The sequence below is a fragment of the Miscanthus floridulus genome, chromosome 9 (assembly GCF_019320115.1).
Source record: "Miscanthus floridulus cultivar M001 chromosome 9, ASM1932011v1, whole genome shotgun sequence".
In the NCBI taxonomy this organism is placed as follows: domain Eukaryota; kingdom Viridiplantae; phylum Streptophyta; class Magnoliopsida; order Poales; family Poaceae; genus Miscanthus; species Miscanthus floridulus.
In genome coordinates, this window is record NC_089588.1 from 50,721,229 (window position 1) to 50,744,963 (window position 23,735).

General features: G+C 43.2%; 2 protein-coding genes, 1 long non-coding RNA gene and 2 pseudogenes across 4 annotated transcripts; 2 read left to right on the top strand and 3 right to left on the bottom strand.

Annotated features, from left to right (window-relative positions):
• Nucleotides 1–397: 397 nt before the first annotated feature.
• Nucleotides 398–2,267, top strand: LOC136481903 (uncharacterized). Of its 2 annotated transcripts, XR_010764903.1 has the most exons (4): nucleotides 398–797; nucleotides 874–1,155; nucleotides 1,352–1,447; nucleotides 1,965–2,267. It is a non-coding gene; the product is annotated as an uncharacterized lncRNA (long non-coding RNA). The 2 variants fall into 2 exon arrangements; XR_010764902.1 differs by lacking the exon at nucleotides 1,352–1,447 and having other exon boundaries at nucleotides 425–797.
• A 681-nt stretch (nucleotides 2,268–2,948) lies between these two features.
• On the bottom strand, nucleotides 2,949–3,479 carry LOC136479860 (putative cyclin-dependent kinase F-2). The gene has a single exon (XM_066477590.1). It carries the CDS (start codon nucleotides 3,477–3,479, stop codon nucleotides 2,949–2,951), a length of 531 nt encoding a protein of 176 aa, XP_066333687.1.
• A 4,194-nt stretch (nucleotides 3,480–7,673) lies between these two features.
• On the top strand, nucleotides 7,674–14,041 carry LOC136483709 (DNA replication licensing factor MCM2-like; annotated as a pseudogene).
• A 7,448-nt stretch (nucleotides 14,042–21,489) lies between these two features.
• On the bottom strand, nucleotides 21,490–22,629 carry LOC136479861 (uncharacterized). The gene is made up of 3 exons (XM_066477591.1): nucleotides 22,242–22,629; nucleotides 22,045–22,163; nucleotides 21,490–21,927 (listed from the first exon to the last, which is right to left on the bottom strand). The coding sequence occupies exons 1-3, from the start codon at nucleotides 22,627–22,629 to the stop codon at nucleotides 21,490–21,492; spliced, it is 945 nt and encodes a 314-aa protein (XP_066333688.1).
• Nucleotides 22,630–22,734: 105 nt separating this feature from the next.
• Nucleotides 22,735–23,424, bottom strand: LOC136479862 (uncharacterized; annotated as a pseudogene).
• Nucleotides 23,425–23,735: the final 311 nt, after the last annotated feature.

Genomic DNA, 23,735 nt, shown 5'->3' on the forward strand with positions numbered 1-23,735 from the left:
TTCCTCAACAACAAGCAACAGTAGGCCGACAATTGCAGCTTGATCAAGTGCTCGTTGTTGTTTTGATTAGTACTCATGTTGTTCATCTTTGTTGCAGAGCAGTCACTGTGGCTAGATCATTTTATTTTTCTCTGTTAATGTTCTATCATTTGTTTTCTATTCTTGTCGGAAAATATCAAGTGCAATTTGAATCAGGGGCATAATAGACTATTAGCATAGAAACAACATATTTCTAGAGTTGGAGCAGAACTGTGTGCTAAACAGTATCACCTGCTTCACAAAATGCACGGTAGAGCTGCTCCATGATAAAATCGGTGGAGCAAACTAAGAAAAACTGAGAGCGGAACACCCTCTAAAACCCACTCGACTCCGCTTCATCCACAGCATTCGGAGCCTTGGTGGCTCATACTTATGTCGACACCTGTTTTCTGTACATTTTGCGAAAAAGGCCCTCAAACTTTCTAGGAACTAACCCACAGTCCAAAGTCGACCCAACAGCCTCGCTCCTGCACGCGCACGGGCGATTTGGGTGGCACCGAAAACCCTAGCCACCGCCATCTCCCCTCTCCGTCTCGCCGCCGGCATCGCTTCACTCCTCTCCTCTCCGCCTTACCGTGTCGGAGGAGCGCACCCAGATCTATGGGGAGGTGGCTTCGGCCATGGCGACATCGCGGCGGGTCGCGACCGTGGTGGAGTGGCAGTGCTCGCATGCTCAGAGCCCGGAGGCAGGATGGGGCGGGGCGCCGTGGTTCTCGGCTTCTCGCATGCTCAGAGAAGGCGGCGATGCAAGCACGAGGGTACGGCTCAGCAACATCTCCACATCCTCTCCGAGATCTGTTCACCGAAGTTGAGCTTTCTCTTTCTCTCTCTCAGATCTGACCATGAGCTACTCAAAGGCACGGGCTTGCGCTCGGATGAGGCTTCTGATGGCCTCACGGGGCCTCGGCGGTGGCGAGCAGCGGCAGCCAGGAAGGCCAGTTTCTTTGAGCATTTGGTATCTGGTCGGGTCTCCTGATTACACGGTTCTTTCTTGTTCAAAGAGCTTTCTGTTCATGGCTGCAACCAGATTATTTAGACTACCATGGCAACCACGCTTCTTCAGCGTTTAGGAATTGCATGTGCCTCAGATGCTTTGCCCAGCGGCTGATAAACGTAGTATGTTCCTCTTTCATATTCCTTATGCATGTTGATTTTTTTTCTATGATATGATATGACTTCACTGAAAATTACAATGTTTGACAAACAAAAGATACAATCCTATATTCAAGTGTTTTTTTGCGTTCAAAACGTGCAGGCTGCTAAGTGCTAACACGTGTTCCTTTATGTATTGTTGTAATCCATAATGTTCCAGAGCTGAAATTGGTTCCAGCCATGGATATTAGAACCGAAACCAGCATTGTGCAGCAATAGGATTGGTTGCGCAATTAACCATGAAAATATTGATAAGGTATAAATATTGCAAAAAACATTGCCTTTTATTTCGGAATTTCTTCCGATACATTACACGACTGGCATATTTTGGAAATTACATTTGTGCTCTACTTATTATTTGATGAATCAATTGCTGCCTCTTCCTGTTTTTAATTTTCAGAATGGTAGAGAAAAACATTTAGTACATTTGTACTCGAGTTTCACCATAGTAACATGATTAGAAGAGTTTCTATAGTCATGCAAGTTAGTTTTTTCAGAGTTAATGCTTACCCCATTAATGTTGTTTTCGCATGTTCTAATGTATTCTTGAGGAATGTCATACCTAATTAGTTCAAAATAAATTAATTGCAGTCTATCCTTATATGTCTTGATTACTCTTTTCTTTGATTCTGTGCACTCCATGTTACAATCTATAAACATCATACCTGAAGGCTTACACAAACTGGTTTAAGTAAATGTATCTCTGATTGTGTACTTTGCTCTCTGTCATGTTCAACAAATGCTTGTCTCTGATGACCTTTTTCTATTTACAGGGTAGTTCGACTGCTAAAAAAATTCAGCATCATGGGACGTTGTCATTTTAATGACCAGCTCTGTGTTTTTCTGAAACCTCATGGCTCTAGATTGCAGATGTGTAGCTTATCATTCTATTGTCTCCGACGTTTTCTATCCTATTCTAATGACCTTGTGCACATCTGGACTAGCATTCTAGCTATTTTCACTAAGATGTTCTGTAGCCATATTATAATGAATGACTATCTAACGTGTGGCTCAATTAGAACTAAAAGGGCTAGCTGCAGAGTGCAGTGAAATGGGAGAAGTGATTGGTTTCGTAATTTCTGCTACGTATTTGTTAGTGTGATATGCCTAATTTTATGTGCTCAACATGGTTATGATGACAATGACTATAAAAACCCAATGTTTGTGGTTAGATCTTAGTGTTACTATTTAAAGTTATAAAACCATGTCTATCTAGCGAGGACAAAAGCTTTTATTTTCAAATCATTATGCGCCTGATATTCTAGTAGGCTGCAAGAAGAGGCTATTTTGTTGAAGCTGTGAAAATCTACCTATACGTCAGATTTTGGAGGTTTAGGCTTGGTATATTGTTCTCTATTCTCTAGCACCAAAGGTTCCGAGCCTCCAACCAAACAGCCCTGAAATTTGATGTGAGCGGCTGCAAACAGACTGCACGTAGTGCCATGGTGGGGGAATTCTGATGATACACGGCCGAGGTTTGACGGAAAACTAGTGGCAGTTTTGCAAAACAGGCAGGATCTTTGAACTCCACACCCTAAGATTTTGTAACCAAAAATGAAAATAAATCTATTGAGGGTATTCCATCAGTACAACGATTCAGAATTGAACATCAATATACTAAAAACACACACACTATAATCTAAAACTACAGATTAAGGATATATTTGCGTTGCAACGACTGAAAAAGAAAGAAATAGCAGAACGAAGAACTATAATAAGAACAAACGGATGTTGACTCTAGTTATCACTAGCGTCGGCTAAGGTCCACCTTGAGGCATGAAGCAGCAGGCACCGAAGAAACTACGGCGCCTGAACCAGCATGGCTTGCTAAGTGCGGCCGCTGCTGAAAGCCTACGGTCCGGGTTGCTGTCCAGCAGCCCTTTCAAAACCTTGAAGCCAGCCGCAGACAGCACCTTCGGCTTGAACATCGTTTGGAGGTTGCCTCTCTCCTGACGACCCGTCTTTCGAAGGCTGGCCACCTTTTCGCACGGCGCCACGCGCTCGAACCCCTGCCACTCGACGATGCCCTTGGCGCCGACCACTTGCAGCATGTTTTTGAAGACCTCGCCGTCCAGCGCGCTGAAGAAAGGCACGCCTTTGCCGGCGACGAGCTCGGCCATGATGCAGCCGAGCGACCACGTGTCGACCCGGCTGTCGTAGTCCTTGGACCCCAGGAAGAGCTCTGGCGCACGGTACGGGCCGGAGGACGCCAGCAGCCCGGAGTCGCCGACGTACATGTCGACGATCACATTCTCGGGGACGATGTCCCTGTGCAGTACGCCCGCCATGTGCACGTAGCCAGTGTTGGAACCGGTTGGAACCGGTGGTGACCACCGGGTTTACGAACTTGGAACTGGCTTACAGCCGGTCCGGCTCGTTACCACGAGCCTGCGCTCCCACAGGTCCCAGGTCCACCGGAGCTGACAACATATAAGACATTTGGACCTAATTCAACCCAAAAGACTAGCCTTATAGGTGGGGGGCTTCTTCCGCCTTATATTTTGTGCTCCCCCACCATCGCTACACGATGTGGGACTAAACCCCAACAATCTTCCCCTTGGTCACACATCGGGGTGCCCCCGCCATATGTGACGCTCGAGATTTTTTATCGGGTTTAGCTTTTCTGACTATGGGCTCATGATACCAGCCCATGGTCAGAAAAGCTAAACCTGATAAAAAATCTCGAGCGTCACATATGGCGGGGGCACCCCGATGTGTGACTAAGGGGGAGATTGTTGGGGTTTAGTCCCACATCGTGTAGCGATGGTGGGGGAGCACAACATATAAGTCGAAAGAAGCCCCCACCTAAAAGGCTAGTCTTTTGGGTTGAGTAAGTCTCAAAGGTCTTATATGTTGTCAGCTCCGGTGGACCTGTGAGAACACAGGCTCGTGGTAACGAGCCGGGCCGGCTGTAAGCTAGCTTCAAGATCGTGAACTCGGTGGTCACCACCGGTTCCAACAACTGGTATCAGAGCCCATGGTCAAAAAAAGCTAAACCCGATAAAAAATCCCCACATCGTGTAGCGATGGTGGAGGAGCACAACATATAAGGCAGGAGAAGCCCCCACCTATTAAACTATTCTTTTGGGTTGGGAAGGCCTAAGGCCTTATATGTTGTAGCTCCGATGGACCTGGGACCTGTGGGAGCAAAGGCTCATGGTAACAAGCCGAGCCGGTTGTAAGTCAGCTCCAAGATCGTGAACTCGGTGGTCACCACCGGTTCTAACATTTGGTATCAGAGACGTCCATGATCAAAAAAGTTAAACCCAATAAAAAATCTCGAGCGTCACACATATGGCGGGGGCACCCCGATATGTGAGTAAGGGGGAGATTGTCGTGTAGCGATGGTGGGGGGGGGGGGGCAACATATAAGGTGGGAGAACCCTCACCTATCAGGCTAAGCCCATGGTCAAAAAAGCTAAACCCGATAAAAAATCTCGAGCGTCACATATGGCGGGGGCACCCCGATGTGTGACTAAGGGGGAAATTGTTGGGGTTTAGTCCCACATCGTGTAGCTATGGTGGAGGAGCACAACACATAAGGTGGAAGAAGCCCCCACCTATAAGGCTAGTCTTTTGGGTTGGGAAGGCCTAAGGCCTTATATGTTGTAGCTCCGGTGGACCTAGGACCTGTGGGAGCGCAGACTCGTGGTAACGAGTGGGGCCGGCTGTAAGCCAGCTCCAAGATCGTGAACTCGGTGGTCACCATCGGTTCCAACAGCCAGGAGCTAGATGACGGAAGGGTGGCCACGGCACGCCGCGAGGGACATGACCTCCTGCGCGAAGTAGCGGAGCGAGGTCTTCACGAAGCAGTCGTTGGTCCTCCCCGAGAGCTGCTTCACGGCGACAAGCGCTCGAGCACGCGGTCCCAGGCCTTGTACACGTCGCCGAACATGCCTTCGATCGTGTATACGTGTTCGGAACCTCCGGCCGACTCCGATCATGTCTGTAAACGAAAAGAATCCTCTGCATATATGTTTCCCAGTTTCCGTCGTCACCCCTGCCTCGTGTTCGTCAAGGAGATCTGGAACGAGTGCAATGCAGAGCCGCCCCCCTCTGTTCCAACGAACCGGTGACAATTATCGTAATACAAGGCGTATTTCATAGAAAAAGGTTGCCTATTGCTTATTCAACATTTGCAAAGACCACAAAATACTCCTTTGCACTCGACTAGCAAAGCACCGTTGAAGCAGCCGAAAAAAAGGAAATATAAGAGATTTAATGATTTGGAGGATTCTACTGCATTTCATTCAATCGTAATAAGGAAATATGAGAGATTTAATGATTTTGAGGATTCTACTACCTTTCGTTCAATCGTAATAACTTCAACGTAGACATCCACAGCACATATACTCATCCCTATTAATACACGTATGCAAACTCTACCCCTATGAGTACATTCGAAGGATAAGCCGACAAATCTTGAAATTTACGAAGTCACCATAGGCGTCTCGCTGTCGTCGTCTACCACAGAAAAGCATAGCGTTGTTAAATCATAGAATAAATCCAGTAAAATACGAGCACTAGTGCCAAGTCGAGGATTTGAACCCAGGTGACAAGTTTCACCACAAGGAAACCCAACCAACTGATCTATGATCACTTTGCATCTCGTAATAACTAATGTGTTTATACGATGAGAACAAAAAACGACACATTTTGTTTCTCATTACATTGTAGTAAATTTTATGAAGCTCATGAAAAAGAGCATATACTCTAGAATACAAACTTGTTAGAATTTTTTTTGGTTAGTATTTGGATGTCTAAGTGAAGGTATGTAACAATTTCCAAATTTTTGAAAATTCACATAATAAAAAAGGCGATTTTTTCAATGGTCTACTCATGTGCAAAATACAAAAAAGTCTAATTTTCTATCATGAACACATAGAAATCATTTGCAAACGCTTGACTTATTTTGGCAAATGTTGGCTTATTGAGCTACTGAATAGGACTGAAGTCCGGAGGAACTTTATGAGGGCAAACTGGGACCATGCACAAAAACATATTTTGGTCCCTTCAACTTTTAAATCTATTTGTTTTTGCACTGTGGACATTTTAGATAATGGTTTTGGTCTTATGTAGCGCCACTCGCCACGTCTATTGTTCTACGTGGCGTCATGTTACCTATGAGGTGATATTTTAGGCATAATTTAGACTACAAATATTTTTTTTGAGAAAGTTATCCAAGTATGTCTTTGGAAAATTAGACAAATAAAAAAAGTCATAAAATCTGGTTTAATATTACAAAACTCATAAAAATAGTTTTAGCTCGGGAAAAATATGAAACCAGTTTTAGTTTTTCCCTAAATTACGCTCTTATATATTATTATTATATATATAGTTAGCTACAACATCATTAATACCTGGCGCAGAATATTATCTCATAAAGTTTTTGAAACGGCTGCTTTAGCTGACCGTAAGTTTGCATCTATTTTTCTTCTCTCTTCTCTGACTCACCATATATAAATCTAATGTGGCAGCCTTTTGTAACCTACTTACATTACCTTATAATACTTGCACGGGACTAAAAACTAATTTTATAGATTAAGGGGAAAAAACTAGAGAGTTAGTTCCTCTGCAATGACTGTACGGTGTATTTGTCACTAGCAAATGGGCCTGATGAGTATTAGGTCCAGCTGTAGATGACGAAGGTACAGGTGAATCGAGGATCTGTTGCTAAAAAAAAAGGTGAATGGAGGTTCTCATTTTAAAAATCAGGTGTCTGCTAAACTTTTTTTTATTACATAGTATAACACAGACATCCACGATGCATGCACACTAACTCTTACGCAAATCCATCTATGAGCATTTTCGAAGACTGGGCCAACAAATCATCGATATTGACGAAGTCACTATGTACGTCTAACCGTTATGAAAGTACGCACGCAAATCCTCCTATGAGCATCTTCGAAGACTGGCCCGGTAAATACTCGATATTGACGAAGTCATCACTGTCGACAGGAACATCGTCCACCGCTGAAAGCACAACAACGTTAAAACCTTAAATACTCGCAAATCCTCGTGATTGACGAAGTCACCACAAGCGCCTCGCTGTCGACGGGAATGTCGCCTACCACTTAAAAACACAACGACGTAAAATCTTGGAATATTCTCTCCAACGGAGGGGCGGATCTAGGACCTTACGTGCTACTGAGGTTCTTGTAACCACTGGGCTACACGCCTTTCGCGACGTCTACCAAGTTGAGAGTTGGTAAAAAAAAGTCTTTTACGATTCTTTTTCTCCCCTCTTTCCTTTTCCTTTTTTTTTTTTTTTTTTTTTTTTTTTTTTTTTTTTTGCAGATGCAAATGCCCTATTGAATGTGGTCCGTCCTTAAGCTAAGCCCAAACCACGAATCCCGAATACCATCTCAGCCCAATTTCGCCCATGGTACCACACTTGCCTCCTGCGCGGGAAGCCGTTACCTGTTGGCGCCAAAGTTTCCCGCCACTCCCGCCTGCCCGCGCCGCCGCCTCCCTCTCATAATACCACCACGCCACTCCGTAGTCCATTCCCCTCACCTTCCCGCCGCTCCCTAAACCCTAACCGCGGCCATTGCCGCCGCTCGCCTCAGCCTCCACTGCCCAGTGCCTTCTTGTTCGCCGGCGGAATGGTAAGCGCACGACCCCTCCGCCTCGTCCTCCTCCCGCGCTCGCGGCGCCGCAAGATCTGATCTCTTCTTGCTGCGGTCGCGTGGCGCTCTCGTCGTGCAGGATGACTCGGAGAACAACGCGCCCTCGACGCCGGGGTCCCCCGGTTTCAGCACCGATCGGTTGCCGCCCAACACCACCAGCCGCGGCGCCACCGACCCGTCCTCCTACTCCGACGACGATGGCGAGGCGGAGGTCGACCCTCACGTACTCCCCGATGACGACGACCCCGCCGCCTGCAGTGGCCCCCGACGAGGACGAGGAGGGGGAGGACCTCTTCAACGACAACTACCTCGAGTAAGCCAACTCGAATCTGACCCAGGGCTGGAGATTTCCGGGATCTGCTGTGGGTTTTCGGGCGGCTGGGTAATTGGGACCAAGGGATCTGGTAGATGCCGTGGTTTGATTGGCAGATGCGATGGTTTTTTGGCCTGTGGTTTGGTCAGATATCTGCGGTTCTAGGATTTGTTGTCGTTATTTACCTCATAATGTAGGCAAATTGTGGCATTTAGAGAAGAAGAAATGGTCAATTTATTGACAAAATTTTCTAAATTGTGTTGAAAAGTTAACTAATTATATTGTCCTAGACGTCGTATGTGTTTAAAGGAGGGAGTACATAAATTGGGGAAAAAATGTAGTTAGAGTAGGTATTTGTAGTACTAGAGTAACTAACTGATAGGCTTAACTAATATTTATCGGATTGATGGAAATGAACTTAAATCTTCTAAATTTTATTGAAAACAACCAACTTTAGTTCTTGGCCATGCATCTAAGTTCGCTAATTTTATTGGTCTGACGGAAATACACTTAATCCATCTCGAAATTTGCTAAATTGAAGTGCATTGCGTGACTCTCTGTGCCCATAGGGGCAGATGCCCAGGCTCACCAGCTTTGATGAGAGATTTGTTAAGTGGCTCTGCTGCCTTGATGCGAATTTGTGTTAAGTTACACATTGTTATCAAACTAAAGTTACTGTATGTTTCCTAAGTTTGGAATTTGGACTTGCACAGTTTGCTGCGAGGATCACTTTTGTTTTTTTAAATGGCTTGTAACGAAGGCATGCATTTTTTTACATGATCGCAATGAATAATCCAATCTATCTAGCCAACACAAACCATTCTATATATCTGCTGACTGTCAGTTTTGAAATTTTTTGTTTCCATAGTCAGTCTTTTTCCTTTTACCTGATTGCAGTGATTACCGAAGGATGGATGAGCATGATCAGTATGAGTCAGTTGGTTTAGATGATTCACTCGAGGATGAGAGGAATCTTGATGAAATCATGGCTGATCGAAGGGCCGCGGAAGCGGAGCTTGATGCAAGGGATGTGAGGACTGGTGCAGCAGCTGACAGGAAGTTGCCACGGATGCTCCACGATCAGGGTAATGGCTTCAAGACGAATTTTGGTTTCTGTAGGATATTAGAGCAAATATGGTATTTATATTTTAAATATATGCTCTTGATTAAATCACCAAATGAGTACTTGGTATATGAACTTATGTTGCATCTTTGGGCTCTCGTTCATTTGCATCTGCTTCTTTTGTGATTGGTTTGAAGTTTGACTGGCCACATCCTCATTTGGTGATTTCAATGTGGTTAATGCTTTCTGTAAAAAAAAAACTCATTTTGGAAGATTTGCATATTATACTGAATATTGAGTTGGACTATCTCCATTTCTCCATTTATCAACTGTCGTAACAGAAAATGTATTTTAATTTTTCTTCCACATGTAGGAAGGAGAGCTGTGTCATTTATATCTGAACTGCAAATGAATTTGTTGCTTAGGAAGTTATTAGTGTTTGTTTGAGTTCATATCCATATAGTAAGCATACAATAGATATTAGCAATCAATCTTCGCTTCGCAGCAGTACTGATTATGCCTGGATTTTTTTTTTTAGAACTGACAGTTATAGATTCTTGTAAAAAAGGGTAACATGATTGCCTTAGGTGTAAACAATTGTAACATATATTAGAAGTCCAATATTTAGGTGTTAGTGACTGTGAATTCAAAGCTCTTTTCTTCCATGGTGCAGATACAGATGAGGATATGAATTTCAGGCGTCCTAAAAGGCACAGGGCTAGTTTTAGACCACCAAGTGGACCAAGAACACCAAGAAGTGATGATGATGGTGATGGTGCCACTCCTAGTTCACCTGGAAGATCTCAGCGTGGAATGTACTCCGGTGGTGATGTGCCTATGACTGATCAGACTGATGATGACCCATATGAGGTATTGTCATAACGATTTAAACTAGGTTATGCTTTTATTTCAGAACTTGATTTGGTTCTGTAACTACCAATTATATAGTAAGCCTCATTTTCTGCAGCTCTAAATGACTGTCTATCCTTGAATTGACAATATTATTTTCAGCAGGATGAATTTGATGAAGAAGATGAGATGAACATGTACCGTGTCCAAGGTACATTGAGAGAGTGGGTCACAAGAGATGAAGTCCGTCGCTTTATTGCAAAGAAATTCAAAGAGTTCCTTCTTACATATGTTAACCCAAAGAACGATCAAGGAGAGATTGAGTATGTTCGGCTTATTAACGAGATGGTTTTAGGTATCATCTGCTTCACATTCTCTGGTTGACATGAAAAAAATGCAACAAGTTTTAGCTGCTACTACAAAGTCCTTGCTTCTCTGACCCTTATCTATTTCTTCTGCAGCTAACAAGTGTAGCTTGGAAATAGACTACAAACAGTTTATTTATATACATCCAAACATTGCCATCTGGTTGGCCGATGCACCTCAATCAGTGCTTGAAGTTATGGAGGAAGTTGCCAAAAATGTTGTTTTTGATCTCCACAAGAATTATAGGAACATCCACCAAAAGATCTATGTCCGAATAACGAACCTTCCTGTCTATGATCAAATACGCAATATCAGGTAAATAACACAGTTTCCTTTGTATCTTTTAGCTTCATGATCAATTTGATTTGGTCTAATGTCCTACATGCCTTTGTTCAGGCAAGTCCATCTGAACACAATGATTCGAATTGGTGGTGTTGTTACCCGACGATCTGGTGTATTCCCTCAGTTGCAGCAGGTGAAGTATGACTGTAGCAAATGTGGAACTATCCTGGGCCCTTTCTTCCAGAACTCCTACACTGAGGTGAAAGTCGGATCATGCCCTGAATGCCAATCCAAAGGGCCATTCACAGTCAATGTTGAGCAGGCATGTTACCTTAAACATGTTTTCACAGTTCTGTCTTATTGCTTATGTGATATTGATATAGTTTTTCTATGTGGACTATATTGTTAATCCTAGTAAAGCTATTTTTTTCAGTCTTAATACTTGCTTATTCTCCATGCAGACTATATATAGGAACTACCAGAAACTCACTCTTCAGGAAAGCCCAGGAATTGTTCCTGCTGGGCGGCTTCCCAGATACAAGGAAGTAATACTTCTGAATGATCTGATTGACTGTGCTCGTCCAGGAGAGGAGATTGTAATTTTCTCACCTACCATTTGTTTTTCAATTCATATCCATTCATATTACTTTTGAAATCAGACTGACATTCCGTGCTTGCTTTCTCCAGGAGGTCACTGGGATATACACAAATAATTTTGACCTGTCTTTGAATACAAAGAATGGTTTCCCTGTTTTCGCCACAGTGGTTGAGGCAAACTATGTGGCAAAAAAGCAGGATCTGTTTTCTGCATACAAATTAACTGACGAGGATAAGGCAGAGATTGAGAAGCTGTCAAAGGATCCAAGGATTGCAGAAAGGGTTTGTTGCTCAACTCTTTAATCTCTTGATGAAAATGTGTTATGTTAATATACATTAGCTCACTTATGCACCTAACTCAACAGATTGTCAAGTCAATTGCACCATCCATTTACGGCCATGAAGATATCAAGACTGCCATTGCACTCGCAATGTTTGGTGGACAAGAGAAGAATGTGAAGGGAAAACATCGCCTAAGAGGTGATATCAATGTCCTCCTCCTGGGTGATCCAGGCACTGCAAAATCACAGTTTCTCAAGTAAGGACAGAGTCAATCATTTTTCAGCAGTTCCTTGAGGATGTGCCCTTAACTTGCCATCTTGCAGGTATGTGGAGAAAACAGGACACAGAGCAGTATATACAACTGGAAAAGGCTGCCTCTGCTGTTGGTCTTACTGCTGCGGTTCACAAGGATCCAGTAACACGAGAATGGACACTTGAGGGAGGTGCACTAGTTCTTGCTGATAGGGGCATTTGCCTCATTGACGAGTTTGACAAGATGAATGATCAAGATAGGTATGATATAACATTTGCATTTGGGTGCCCTGTACTATTTAAATTTCTGTATTACTAAAAATGTAATTCTCTTCTGATTGTTTCAGGGTAAGTATTCATGAAGCTATGGAGCAACAAAGTATCAGTATATCAAAAGCAGGGAATCGTCACATCTCTTCAAGCTAGATGCAGTGTTATTGCTGCAGCAAACCCAATAGGTGGAAGGTAACTTCAGTTCCATGCATGCCATATAATACTAGTGATAGTATTAAGAAAGATACTGAATGCAATCATCGTTTATTTCACAGGTATGATTCATCAAAGACATTCACTCAGAATGTTGAATTGACGGATCCCATTATTTCACGTTTTGACATCCTCTGCGTGGTTAAGGTTTGGAGCTGTTATTCATGTCTGATGTATTTGTTCCATGATCAGTTGTCCATCACTACTGATATTTAATTTTTAAAATGCAGGATATTGTTGATCCATTTACAGATGAAATGCTTGCAAGGTTTGTTGTAGACAGTCACGCCAGATCCCAACCCAAGGGGGCTAACCTTGAAGACAGGGTTTCAACCGATGTGGATGATGATCCACTGGCCTCTGCAAGACAAGCTGACCCAGATGTATGTATCCTATAGCTATTTCAACTGAAAGAACCTCTGACTCTGTTTTGTGGTTCTAACTGAATGTTATATTGCCAGGTCCTTTCCCAAGACATGCTGAAGAAATACATAACTTATGCTAAGCTGAATGTATTTCCCAAAATACATGATGCCGATCTAGATAAGATTAGCCATGTTTATGCTGAACTCCGTCGTGAATCATCTGTATGATATCCTTCCTTCTTAGCCTTGTCTAGGGTTTGTGTGAACTAAATTTCTGAAGTGGCACCTTCGAAAACAATGAAGTACTAAGTAGTTTCCAACTAACTTTGCAGTATGGCCAAGGGGTTCCTATTGCAGTAAGGCATATAGAATCAATCATCCGAATGTCGGAGGCACATGCAAGGATGCATCTGAGGAGCTATGTGTCTCAGGAAGATGTTGACATGGCCATCCGTGTCTTGCTTGACTCTTTTATTTCAACTCAGAAATTCGGTGTGCAGAAAGCACTTCATAAGGTAAATTTTGTTGGTATTGAACTGTTATATGGCCATTACATCATCCGATGCTACACACGTACATGCATTTGATAATCAATTATATGTTAAAGTGCTCATCTATTTAACAGGAATGATTTACCAAACGGTCAGTTTTGTCAGTAAATTTATAAGTCTTGTTGCAGATTAAGCTAATAGCATGAGTTGAATCTTGTTGCCCTTTTGTACTAATCAGTCTGGGTCTGGGTAGTCCTTGAACTACTGAATGTCTTGCAAGCATCAACTAAATTTCTGCTGTCCACAGAATTTCCGGAAATACATGACGTTCAAGAAGGATTACAATGAGCTGCTTCTGCTCCTTCTGCGGACACTGGTCAAGGATGCCCTGCACTTTGAAGAAATCATGGCAGGATCAACCTCGCGCCTTACTCACGTCGAGGTCAAAGTGGAGGACCTGAGGAACAAGGTAAGCTTTCATGAGTGCTTCCACACAAAACCGAGCTGAGTGACCTCTTTAACATCTGTTTCTGACTTGCTACACCTGTTGACCCAGGCCCAAGAGTATGAGATCTACGATCTGAAGCCGTTCTTCTCCAGCGCCCACTTCAGGGACAACAGCTTCGTTCTGGATGAAGGGCGTGGGATCATCAGGCATCCACTGGCGGAATAACAACTGACTTTCCTCCTGTCTAGAACGGTAGAACCGGCCTTTGTCGTTACGGCCCTGGTATGAAGTGAACAGCCATAGGTGGCCTCCTGGATAAAGAGCGATGATGAGATCTGACCTCATTTCTTTTAAGCATACAAATGACACTGGGACAATCGCCTTTTCAGGATTGATTTAGTATCTGTTGTGTAATTGTGTTATTAAACGTCTATGCACTTTGCTGCCATTTAGGCGTAACTGTACGGTGAGTCAAATCATTTGTTAGATAAATGATGGGTGTGACTGCAGGCAATAAAAAACTAGGAAAAGAAACAAAAACATGTTACAGCCAAATAACTATATACACCAACAGACATTTAATTTCTTGACTGGTGGCAGTTTCATATATTTTGATTTAAAATGGGTCAAGTATGATCTTTTAGAAATTAAACAAGATCTTTATTATTTCCAAAAAATAGATAGTCTCCTTTACCCTGACTCTGGCAGATACCAACTTTAGTGCGCATACCAACTCTAGACAACCTACTGATGTTCCAGCTAACCTACTAGGCTTTATAACCTATGCAAGATATCTAGGGTGCGAGATTTCTGTAGAAACGTTTCGGATCCAAATTCTCTGTAGAAACGTTTCTGGTGATGAATCAAAATAATTTTATGAAACCGTTTGGCTAATAGGTTAGATTCTGATTCAAAAGAATATATTTCTTCATAAAAAATCATATAAATAAAAATATTATTCAAAAAAATTTAGAACTTTTTGCGGACGAAGAATAACTTAAATACAATCTATTTTAAGTTATTTCGCTTAATAACGCGTATATGCAAGTTCTCCCTCCGTATCCTTATGTGACCACCCAGGTCTAGTCAAGACTACCCCCCACCACCTTGCACTCGCATGGGCCTCCGTGTGGCATACTCGGTGGCGATGTAAACGATGCAAGGGAGGAGCGGCGCCGCCGGTGTTGTGGCCTCCAAACCCGTCAATTGTTATTTGTGGACTTTTGTTCGTGGAACGGATACAGGTCTCAATTAAATACATATTCAAAATTTTGATTATTAGATTTTAATCTTATAGGAAAAAAGTCTACTTAACCCCCGCAACTATTGGTCGTTGTCTACTTCACCCCCTCATCTATAAAACCAGTTAACCCTTTAAACTGTTGAAAAACGTTTAAATAACCCCCTGAGACTGTTTTAAAGGTGGTTTCACTGACGTGACATATTAAAAAGTCTATGTATCCCCATAACATATCAAGATTTGACTATATACCCCCTCAACTATAAAACATGATACCATAGCCCTTAAAATATCTAATAATATTCAAATGACCCTTCATAATCTTGTAGGGCCGTTTAGACACCATATCATGCCATACTAGCCTAAGTACACATCTTTCACATAGGACCATTTGTTGCCTCCACGTCTTAACTCTTTCTAGGCTGATCTACCGTCCAAGGAGCAGCTTGCGACATCTTGTATCCTGCTCCACCTCCCGCTACTCGTCAATGACATTTAGCTCAAGCACCATGTCTGCATTCTCACCATCCGCCCCCTCCCACATCCGGTTGTCCTTTAATTTTTATGTAGCCATAGCCCGTAGGAGGAGAAAACAAGAGGGAGCAAGGATGTGGGAGGGGCGGGATGACAAGGGTGTTGGGTAGTGCAAGAGCTCAATGCCCTCGAGGAGTGCCATGAGATGGAACAGGAGACAATATGGTGCTCATTGGGCAGTGGTGCAAACCTAGAAAGAGTAGTAGGGAGAGGGAGGAAGTTGATGGGCTTGCGTGCAAGCATGGGTGCTTAGGCCACTACGGTGGGATACAGTGTCCAAACGGTCCTACAAGACCATCCGGGTGTGTCGGATACCATAAAAAGGGGTACCCTAAGCAAGAACCGAAAAAATTGCTTAGACCTTGTAAATAACGAAACCAAAAAACAACCGCAGGCGAACCCGCCACATCCGAGGCCTGGCTGGACCGCTCGACCCACCTCGAACAAATATCCAGGCTCATCCGAAGCAGGCTCGGCCCAAAATGAAACCATGAGGCCTCGGACGAGGTACCGATTCTCCGACTCGCCCAAGGCCCCGCCCGTAAGGCCTCGGACGAGGTATCGATTCTCCGCCTCGCCCGAGGCCCCGCGCCACGAGGCCTCGGACGAGGTACCGATTCTCCGACTCGCTCGAGGCTGGCTCGACATCAACCCCGTCACCTCCGCCTTGACCGACTTATCTGACAGGACATCACATCCAACCAACACGTCCAACCACTCCCACGACGTCAGCCGAACGACGGCTCGATACAGCGGAGTGGCCGATGAGATGGGAGTCACATCGACGCCATGCCGCCCGGGACAGGACGGGGCAGGGGTTACCAGCCGTTGTGCTTAGCATTGTGCCCACGACTGACACTCGTGCTGCACTGTGCTGCCTAACCCCTGCTCCAAGGACAGCACGGCGTGGAGAGTCAAGTTCGGGTCCCTGTAGCCTCGGAATCGACGTACAAGACCAACTGCTCCCTCCGAGCCTCGGCTATCCACTTCCGGGCTCCTATAGCCTGAGACTCGCACCCGCGCGAGCCCCCCACAAATGGTTCAGCCTCTGCACCAACTGGGGCTCGGCTCTACGTTGTCAGCACTCTGGGACTGGCACGTTGTCCGCAGTATGCGCCATACCCTGCGTCAAGCCACAGGAGCTCCCACGTCGTGCATAGGGCCAAGCCCTGTATCCTCGGAGTCAGCACACCCGCGTCGTCGCCTCTACCCAGCCTCAGCTCCCCGCACCGGACAAACATGCAGCAACCAGCACGCCTCCAACAGAAGAAGGCACACATGCCATCACAGGAGCTCCCACGTCGCACAGGATCAGGCGTGACCGGCGCGTCGCTCCAGTGCACTGAGGACAAGGCCGCTCCACCGACCATGCCGCCACAGTGACGAGCTACAGGGCTCAGACATGCTGCCTCTGCTCACAAAACGCCACATAACAAATCTATGTACTGCCCTCGTGCCTCCCTTTGACTATAAAAGGGAGTGACCGGGGCCGCTTCTAGGTAGCGAGACACCCTTGCAAGCGACGCACAACACTCTGTAACACACACACACTCCTTCACTGCAGGAGATCAACATCTCAAGCAACCCACGCCACTCTACGCAGAGACCTGGGACTAGCTCTCTCTCTCGCCCAGCTTGTAAGCCCCTACTACAAGCACCTCGGTGCAAGGAATACAAGATCGCTCTCTCAGACTGGACGTAGGGCACCTATTGCCTGAACCAGTATAAACCTTATGTCTCTTTGCATCACCATCCGGGATTAGGGGCACGCAGTACACTTTCACTAGTCGGTTGAGGACCCGCTGGACCAAAACACCGACAGGGTGTGATTAGAACATTATTAAATGCTTTAAGGATTATTACAATGTTAGGTTTTATAATTGAGGGAGTTATATAATCAACCCTTGATACGTTAAGGAGTTATATGTAAACTTTTAATATGTCATATCAGCAAAACAACTTCCAAAACCGTCTTAGACGGTTATTTAAACGTTTTTCAATAGTTTAAAGGGTAGACTATATTGTTTTATATAGGTGAGTGACTGAAGTAGACAACTACTAATAGGTTGGAGTGTTAAGTAGACTTTTTTCTAATCTTATTCATTGCTATAGATTTTTTGTCCTCAGGTGATGCTAAAACTCTTGTGCTTGTTGTATCTTTTATTAAGTCTCCTTTTAAATTTATTAAAAATATGGATTTTAGGTCATAGACTGCATTTTTAATTAATGTAATGGCATAACCTTTATATAACTTGTACCATGTCGCTTAAGATTAGTGGTAGAACTTGATGTAAGATCTAAGATAGAGTAGAGGTGCTAGCCTCAATCAAGAGGATATTAATATTTAAGACTCAGTATGTGTTTACTCAAAAGGAATCTCAAAGACCTTATATCCACCTTTGGTTTGTACAGAACTCCCCTGCTTATTAAGACGTTTCAAATTTCTTATCAAGGATTATTTGTGTAATAACATTTCTTTATAGAAAACAGAGATATATAGATATGTTAAATGTTTTAGTTCAAATGTATAAATTTATCTAAAAAAAACTTTTATAAGTTAGATATCAGGTTATTAATATTTTTTAATTATTTTTCATGATTGCTAAAACATTATACATATACGGCATAACAAGTATGTTTACTTGTTCATTTTCATTAGTTTTTTAATATATCAATATTAATAGAAGTGTGTAATGTACAAACATATGCGCCTGTAATATATGGTTATTTAAAATTTTTAATAGAAAATGTTGGTATATGAGATTTGAGAGGATATTTCAGGTTTTTCAATGATTGTTGACGTGGTAATTCAGATGCTTATTTAAGAGGTTAAGTAGATTATCTATTAGGATGGCAAGTGGGAATTTATATGCAAATTTAAGGTAACTTCAGATTATGTTTAATAATGACATGTAGGGAATTTAAATACAAATTCATAGTTTACTTTAAGCTATTTTCCACGGTTATAGATAGAGGTGGATAATTATTTAAAAATAGATAGATTCAATGGTTATTAGAATCTATCGAATTGATGTCTAGATTATTTTGATTATTTGAGAATTTCTAGGATTAATTGGGACTTGCTAGCGCCGGACGTCTGATCCGAGAGCAAGCGTCCAGACGCTGCCCGCACAGGGAGAGAGTGAGCTCCTAGCGCGCTGGGCTCGCTCGCGAGCGCACCAGCAGTGGGCCCGCGCTGCCCCAAATGTTGTCCGCGCCGCCGGCCGCTTCCCACGCGCATCCCATGTGCAACAGCTTGATCTGCTTTTGAAACATACAGATACAATAGTTGCAACATACAAAACAAGATAGATGAAACATTTAAAACAAGCGTATGAAACACTTACAAAAACGCCTGAAGAACATTTGAAACCATTGCAAACATATGCAATATCTAGATGAAACACTTGTAAACATACATATGAAACTCCGGAAAAATACATGGAACATATGCTTGCAACATGCATGTATATGCAACATACATATCTACTTTTGTAACATCTAGATAAAAAACTTGTAACATTCATCTCGAATAGATGAAACATTTGGAACATATACTTGAAACATACGTGTATAGCCATTACAACATGTGTAGCATCCCGATGTACTTTTACAACATCCGTATGAAACACCTGAAACATACATTTGAAACAACTCAAACACTTGAAACATAGGCTTGCAACATGACTGAAACGGCAGAAAACACTTAAAAAACATGTGCAAGCTACCATCCAAACTCTTAGCACATATGTCGGGGGAGCAATTGCTACCATTTGGGGTTCATGAAACTTGTCCATATCCTTTTACACATGGTAAATATGCTTGGGCAAGCAACATAGATTCAATTAAATTTCAATTCATATCTTAGTGAAAGGGTTGTCATCAATTATCAAAAGGGGGGAGATTGAAAGCTCTAGTTTGGTTTTGATGAATTGATGAAACCCTAAGTGCTAACCTAGTTTATCAAGTGATCATGAGAAAGGTAGCACATTCTAAGTGGTGAAGCAAATGAAGATCATGACATGATGATGGTGATTCCATGGTGATGATCAAGTGCTTGGACTTGAAAAGAAGAAAGAGAAAAACAAAAGGCTCAAGGCAAAGGTATAAATTGTAGGAGCTATTTTGTTTTAGTGATCGAGACACTTAGTGAGTGTGATCATATTTAGGATCGATAGCCATACTATTAAGAGGGGTGGAACTCGTATCGAAATACGATTATCAAAGTGCCACTAGATGCACTAACTCATTGCATATGCATTTAGGATCTAGTGGAGTGCTAACACCCTTGAAAATGTTTGTGAAAATATGCTAACACATGTGCACAAGGCAATACACTTGGTGGTTGGCATATTTGAGCAAGGGTTAGAAACTTCACCGTCGCACTGTACAGAAAAGATAGGGTTTCACAGAGCGTAACGGACATGTCCGGTGGCTAAACCTAGGTGAACGGAGGTCACTGTAAGTGACCGGACACTGGTCTCGGTAGGATCGGCGCGTCCGGTCAGTGGCAGCAGTGAGCGCGCTATTTCGGTCTCACGACCGGACGCTGGCGGGAGAAATGACCGGACGCTCAGGGGCTGAGTCCGGTTAGTATGACGTATGATGACATATGCGGCGCACAGAGGAGACGTTGAGTGACCGGACGCTGGGTGAGTCCGGTCGTGATTTTTCGCTTCTGGATGCTTACTGGAAACGACCGGACGCTGAGGTCCAGCGTCCGGTAACTTCAAAGCAGCACGTCCGATCACAACTTAAATGTACTGATGACTATTGAGATCGAGCAATCTGCGTTTGAAGTAGGGGACACGTGGCACACATCGCGCGACCGGACGCTGGGGTCCAGCGTCCGGTCGATCTGACCTGCGCGTCCGGTCATCCCGTTTTTTATGGACTGAGGAGCTAATGGCTCTATTTCGTGGGGGCTTGTATTTAAGCCCCATGGCCGACTCAAGCTCACTCTTTTGGCCATTTGCATTGACATAACAACCTTGTGAGCTTAGCCAAAGCCCTTCCACTCATCTCCATCATTGATTCATCATCTTTGTGAGATTGGGAGAGAATCTAAGTGCATTGCTTGAGTGATTGCATCTAGAGGCACTTGGTATTCGTGTTTCGCTGTGGGATTCACTTGTTACTCTTGGTGGTTGCCGCCACCTAGATGGCTTGGAGCAGCGAGGATCACTGAGCGGTGGTTGGTGATTATCTCTGGCTCTGATCGTGGTGATTGTGAGGGGTCTTGTGCCTTCCCCGGTGGAGCGCCGAAAGGTAACTCTAGTGGATTGCTCATGTCATTGAGTTACCTCACTTGTGGGTAGGTTCTTGCAGTGTCCAATTGTGTGGATGAGGTTCATGCAACACCTCTTAGCCGCCGAACCACCAAGTGTTGATCGACACAACGGGGACTAGCGTGCCGGCAGGCACGTGAACCTCGATAGAAAAATGGGTTGTCTCTTGCCCTTTGGTATTCTCCCGATGATTGATTTAGTATTCATCTTATGATTGGTTCACTCCTCTACACGGTGGTATAATCACCCTACTCACTTATTTATATTCTTATAAACTAGTTATAGCAAGCTCTTTAGTATAATTAGAATTGAGAGCTTGCTTTGTTGTTTTAAGTTCATCTAGTGGAGCTCTTTAGTGTAGTAAGTGTGAGAGCTCTTAGTGACAAAGTTTTAAATAGCCGGCTAAGCCTCTCAGCCACTGACCTTCTCAGTAGCTAAGCACAGCTATAGCGGGAGATAGCTGCAGCTATGCCATTTAGCTATTTTTGCCAAAAAAAATGAAAAAAGACATGACCTTGGCATAACTTCATAACCATTACCGATTGATACATAACCAGTTGAAAGGAATACATTATAGGTTATAGGAGTACATTACAACAGGCTGCACTGGGCCATTTAAAACTAACAGATAAGGCAATAACCAGTTGATAGTTGATAGTTACATAACCAGTTGAATAAAGCTAACAGTACAACACAAAAGGTCATGAAGAGTTCTAGTCTCACTAATCAGACAAGGCAAATATTGCAATCAGACAGTGGATACTAAATTACTAATACGAGGCAATATTGCAATCTTCATTTCTTCTAGTCTCACTAATCAGACTCAGAGACATAGGGAGAGAGAGACTTATCAGAGTCAGTAGTCTGCATTAGAGTACCATCAGCACAATCTTCTGAATCGGATGATGGAGCTTCAGGCTCCACTAGGCCATTTCTCATCAAAGACTGCAGGCTCCTGACTTTCCTCTTCTTAGGGTGCACAGACCTTTTCCTTTTAGCTTGTGGTTGTGCTTGTTGTGGTGTGTGCTTCTGTGATTCTTGTGCACATTGTTGTTGTTCCATTTCACTTGGCAAAGGCGTAATACCAGTAATGAATTCATTATCATCATCTGCCACAACATCATCTACTTCTTTCTCCAAAGGATCTCTATGCTTCTTCTCTCTCTTATTCCTTAACTTAGAATTAAATTTAACAAACACAAGATCTCTCATCCTTTCATGAAGTAGCCTATTGCGCTTCTTTGTATGAACCTACGAGTCAAGTAGTGAAGACAAGGCTGCAGGTCATATTTAAATTCCATGAACAAACATTAAAATTCAAAAAAGATAGCATGCACACAAAGATGCATGTCATAGTTTTCTTTTTACCTGTTCAAATACTGACCAGTTCCTCTCACAAGCTGAGGAGCTGCAGGTCAGACTCAAAATCCTTGCTGCCAATTTCCTAAGATTTGGTGTGCTTGTGCCATGGTGCAACCACCATTTTGCTGCATAAACATTAAACAAGTTAGAATAAAAATATGATATTCAACAATCAAATTAAGTTCACATATTCAGTTGTTCACCTGGATTGAAATTCTTGTTCTTTCGCTGCCTTGTGGCAATTTCACTTCCAAAACTCCCTTGCTGATTTTGATACATGTCGAGTTCTTCAATTATCTTGTCTTGGGTTTCTTCATCACCAGCCACCATCTTTGTAATACAGGAAATCACACCTGCTGCAAATGATCCATCTTTCACAATCTTTGACTTATTTGGGTAATAGTAGTAGGGGTTCAAATAGTACCCAGCCAGGTGTAGTGGAGTCTTGAGCTTGTTGTCCCATCTTGTATCAATGATATCCCAGACTTCTTTGAAGCAGCTCTCATCATTATCAAACCTCTGAGAAATTTCTTTCTTCGCCTCCAACATTAATCCATGGAAGAATCCCATTGATGGTACATCGCTGTCCATTCTTCTCAACACATTAGCCAATGGTTCAAAGTAATTAACTACAATGTCAACATTTTTCCAGAAGGTTTTGGATCTGATCACTTTGTTGGCTTTCTTCCCCTTGGCCTACTTCAAGTAACCCAATTCCTCCATCTCATCTGATTTAAATAGTCTTGTCAACTCTTTTTTGTTATCCAGCAAGCTTTTTAGATTCAAGTAAGCAGTGGCAAATCGTGTAACCCCAGAGCGAACCAAGTATTTCTTAAGAAACTTCCTCATCAAATCCAACACCCTAGTATGAGCATACAAGAAAACAGTCACTTGCCTTGAATTAGCAATGGTCTCCTCAACTGGTCCAAGCTTACCAATATCCTCTAGCATGAGATCCAAGCAATGAGCAGCACATCCATTCCAAAATATTGAAGGTCTTTTTGCTGTCAATAGAGTTGCTGCACTTGTATTGACGCTAGCATTATCAGTCACCACTTGGACAACATGTTCTTCCCCTATCTCTTCTATGTACCTATCCACAAGTTCAAAGATATATTTGCCATCTTTCCTGTCACCCGAGCAATCCACTGAATCTAAGAAGAGTACCCCATGAGCACTATGCACAACTAAATTCATCACTCCCCTACCCTTCCTATCTGTCTATGCATCTATCATGATAGAACAACTTGTGAGCTCCCATGATTCCTTATGCTCCTTGAATCCATCCATCACCTTTTCCTTCCTTTTTTGCAAGAACGGTCCACTCATCTCATAGGGACTAGGCCCTTTCAGATTTCTACCAAATTGTCCAATGGCCTCTAACATATGATCAAAGCTCAGAAGGGTGACTGTGTTGTGTGGAATGCTAGCTTCATAGAACCACTGACATATGTACTCACAAGTTCTATCCCTCCTCTCTTCTCTTTTCTGAGTTGTCAATGATGTTTGAACCTTTTTGCTTAGATTAATTCCTCTCTGTGTCATACTAGCAGATTCTTCTATAGAAGGATGCTTGTAGTACTTGTCAATAGTTTGACCACCTGCTACAGATCTAGAGCTACTAGATCCTCTTGTCGCCTTTGGCTTCACCACAAGAGCATTATTGCCATGATCTAAACCTTCACTGCCCCTTTCAC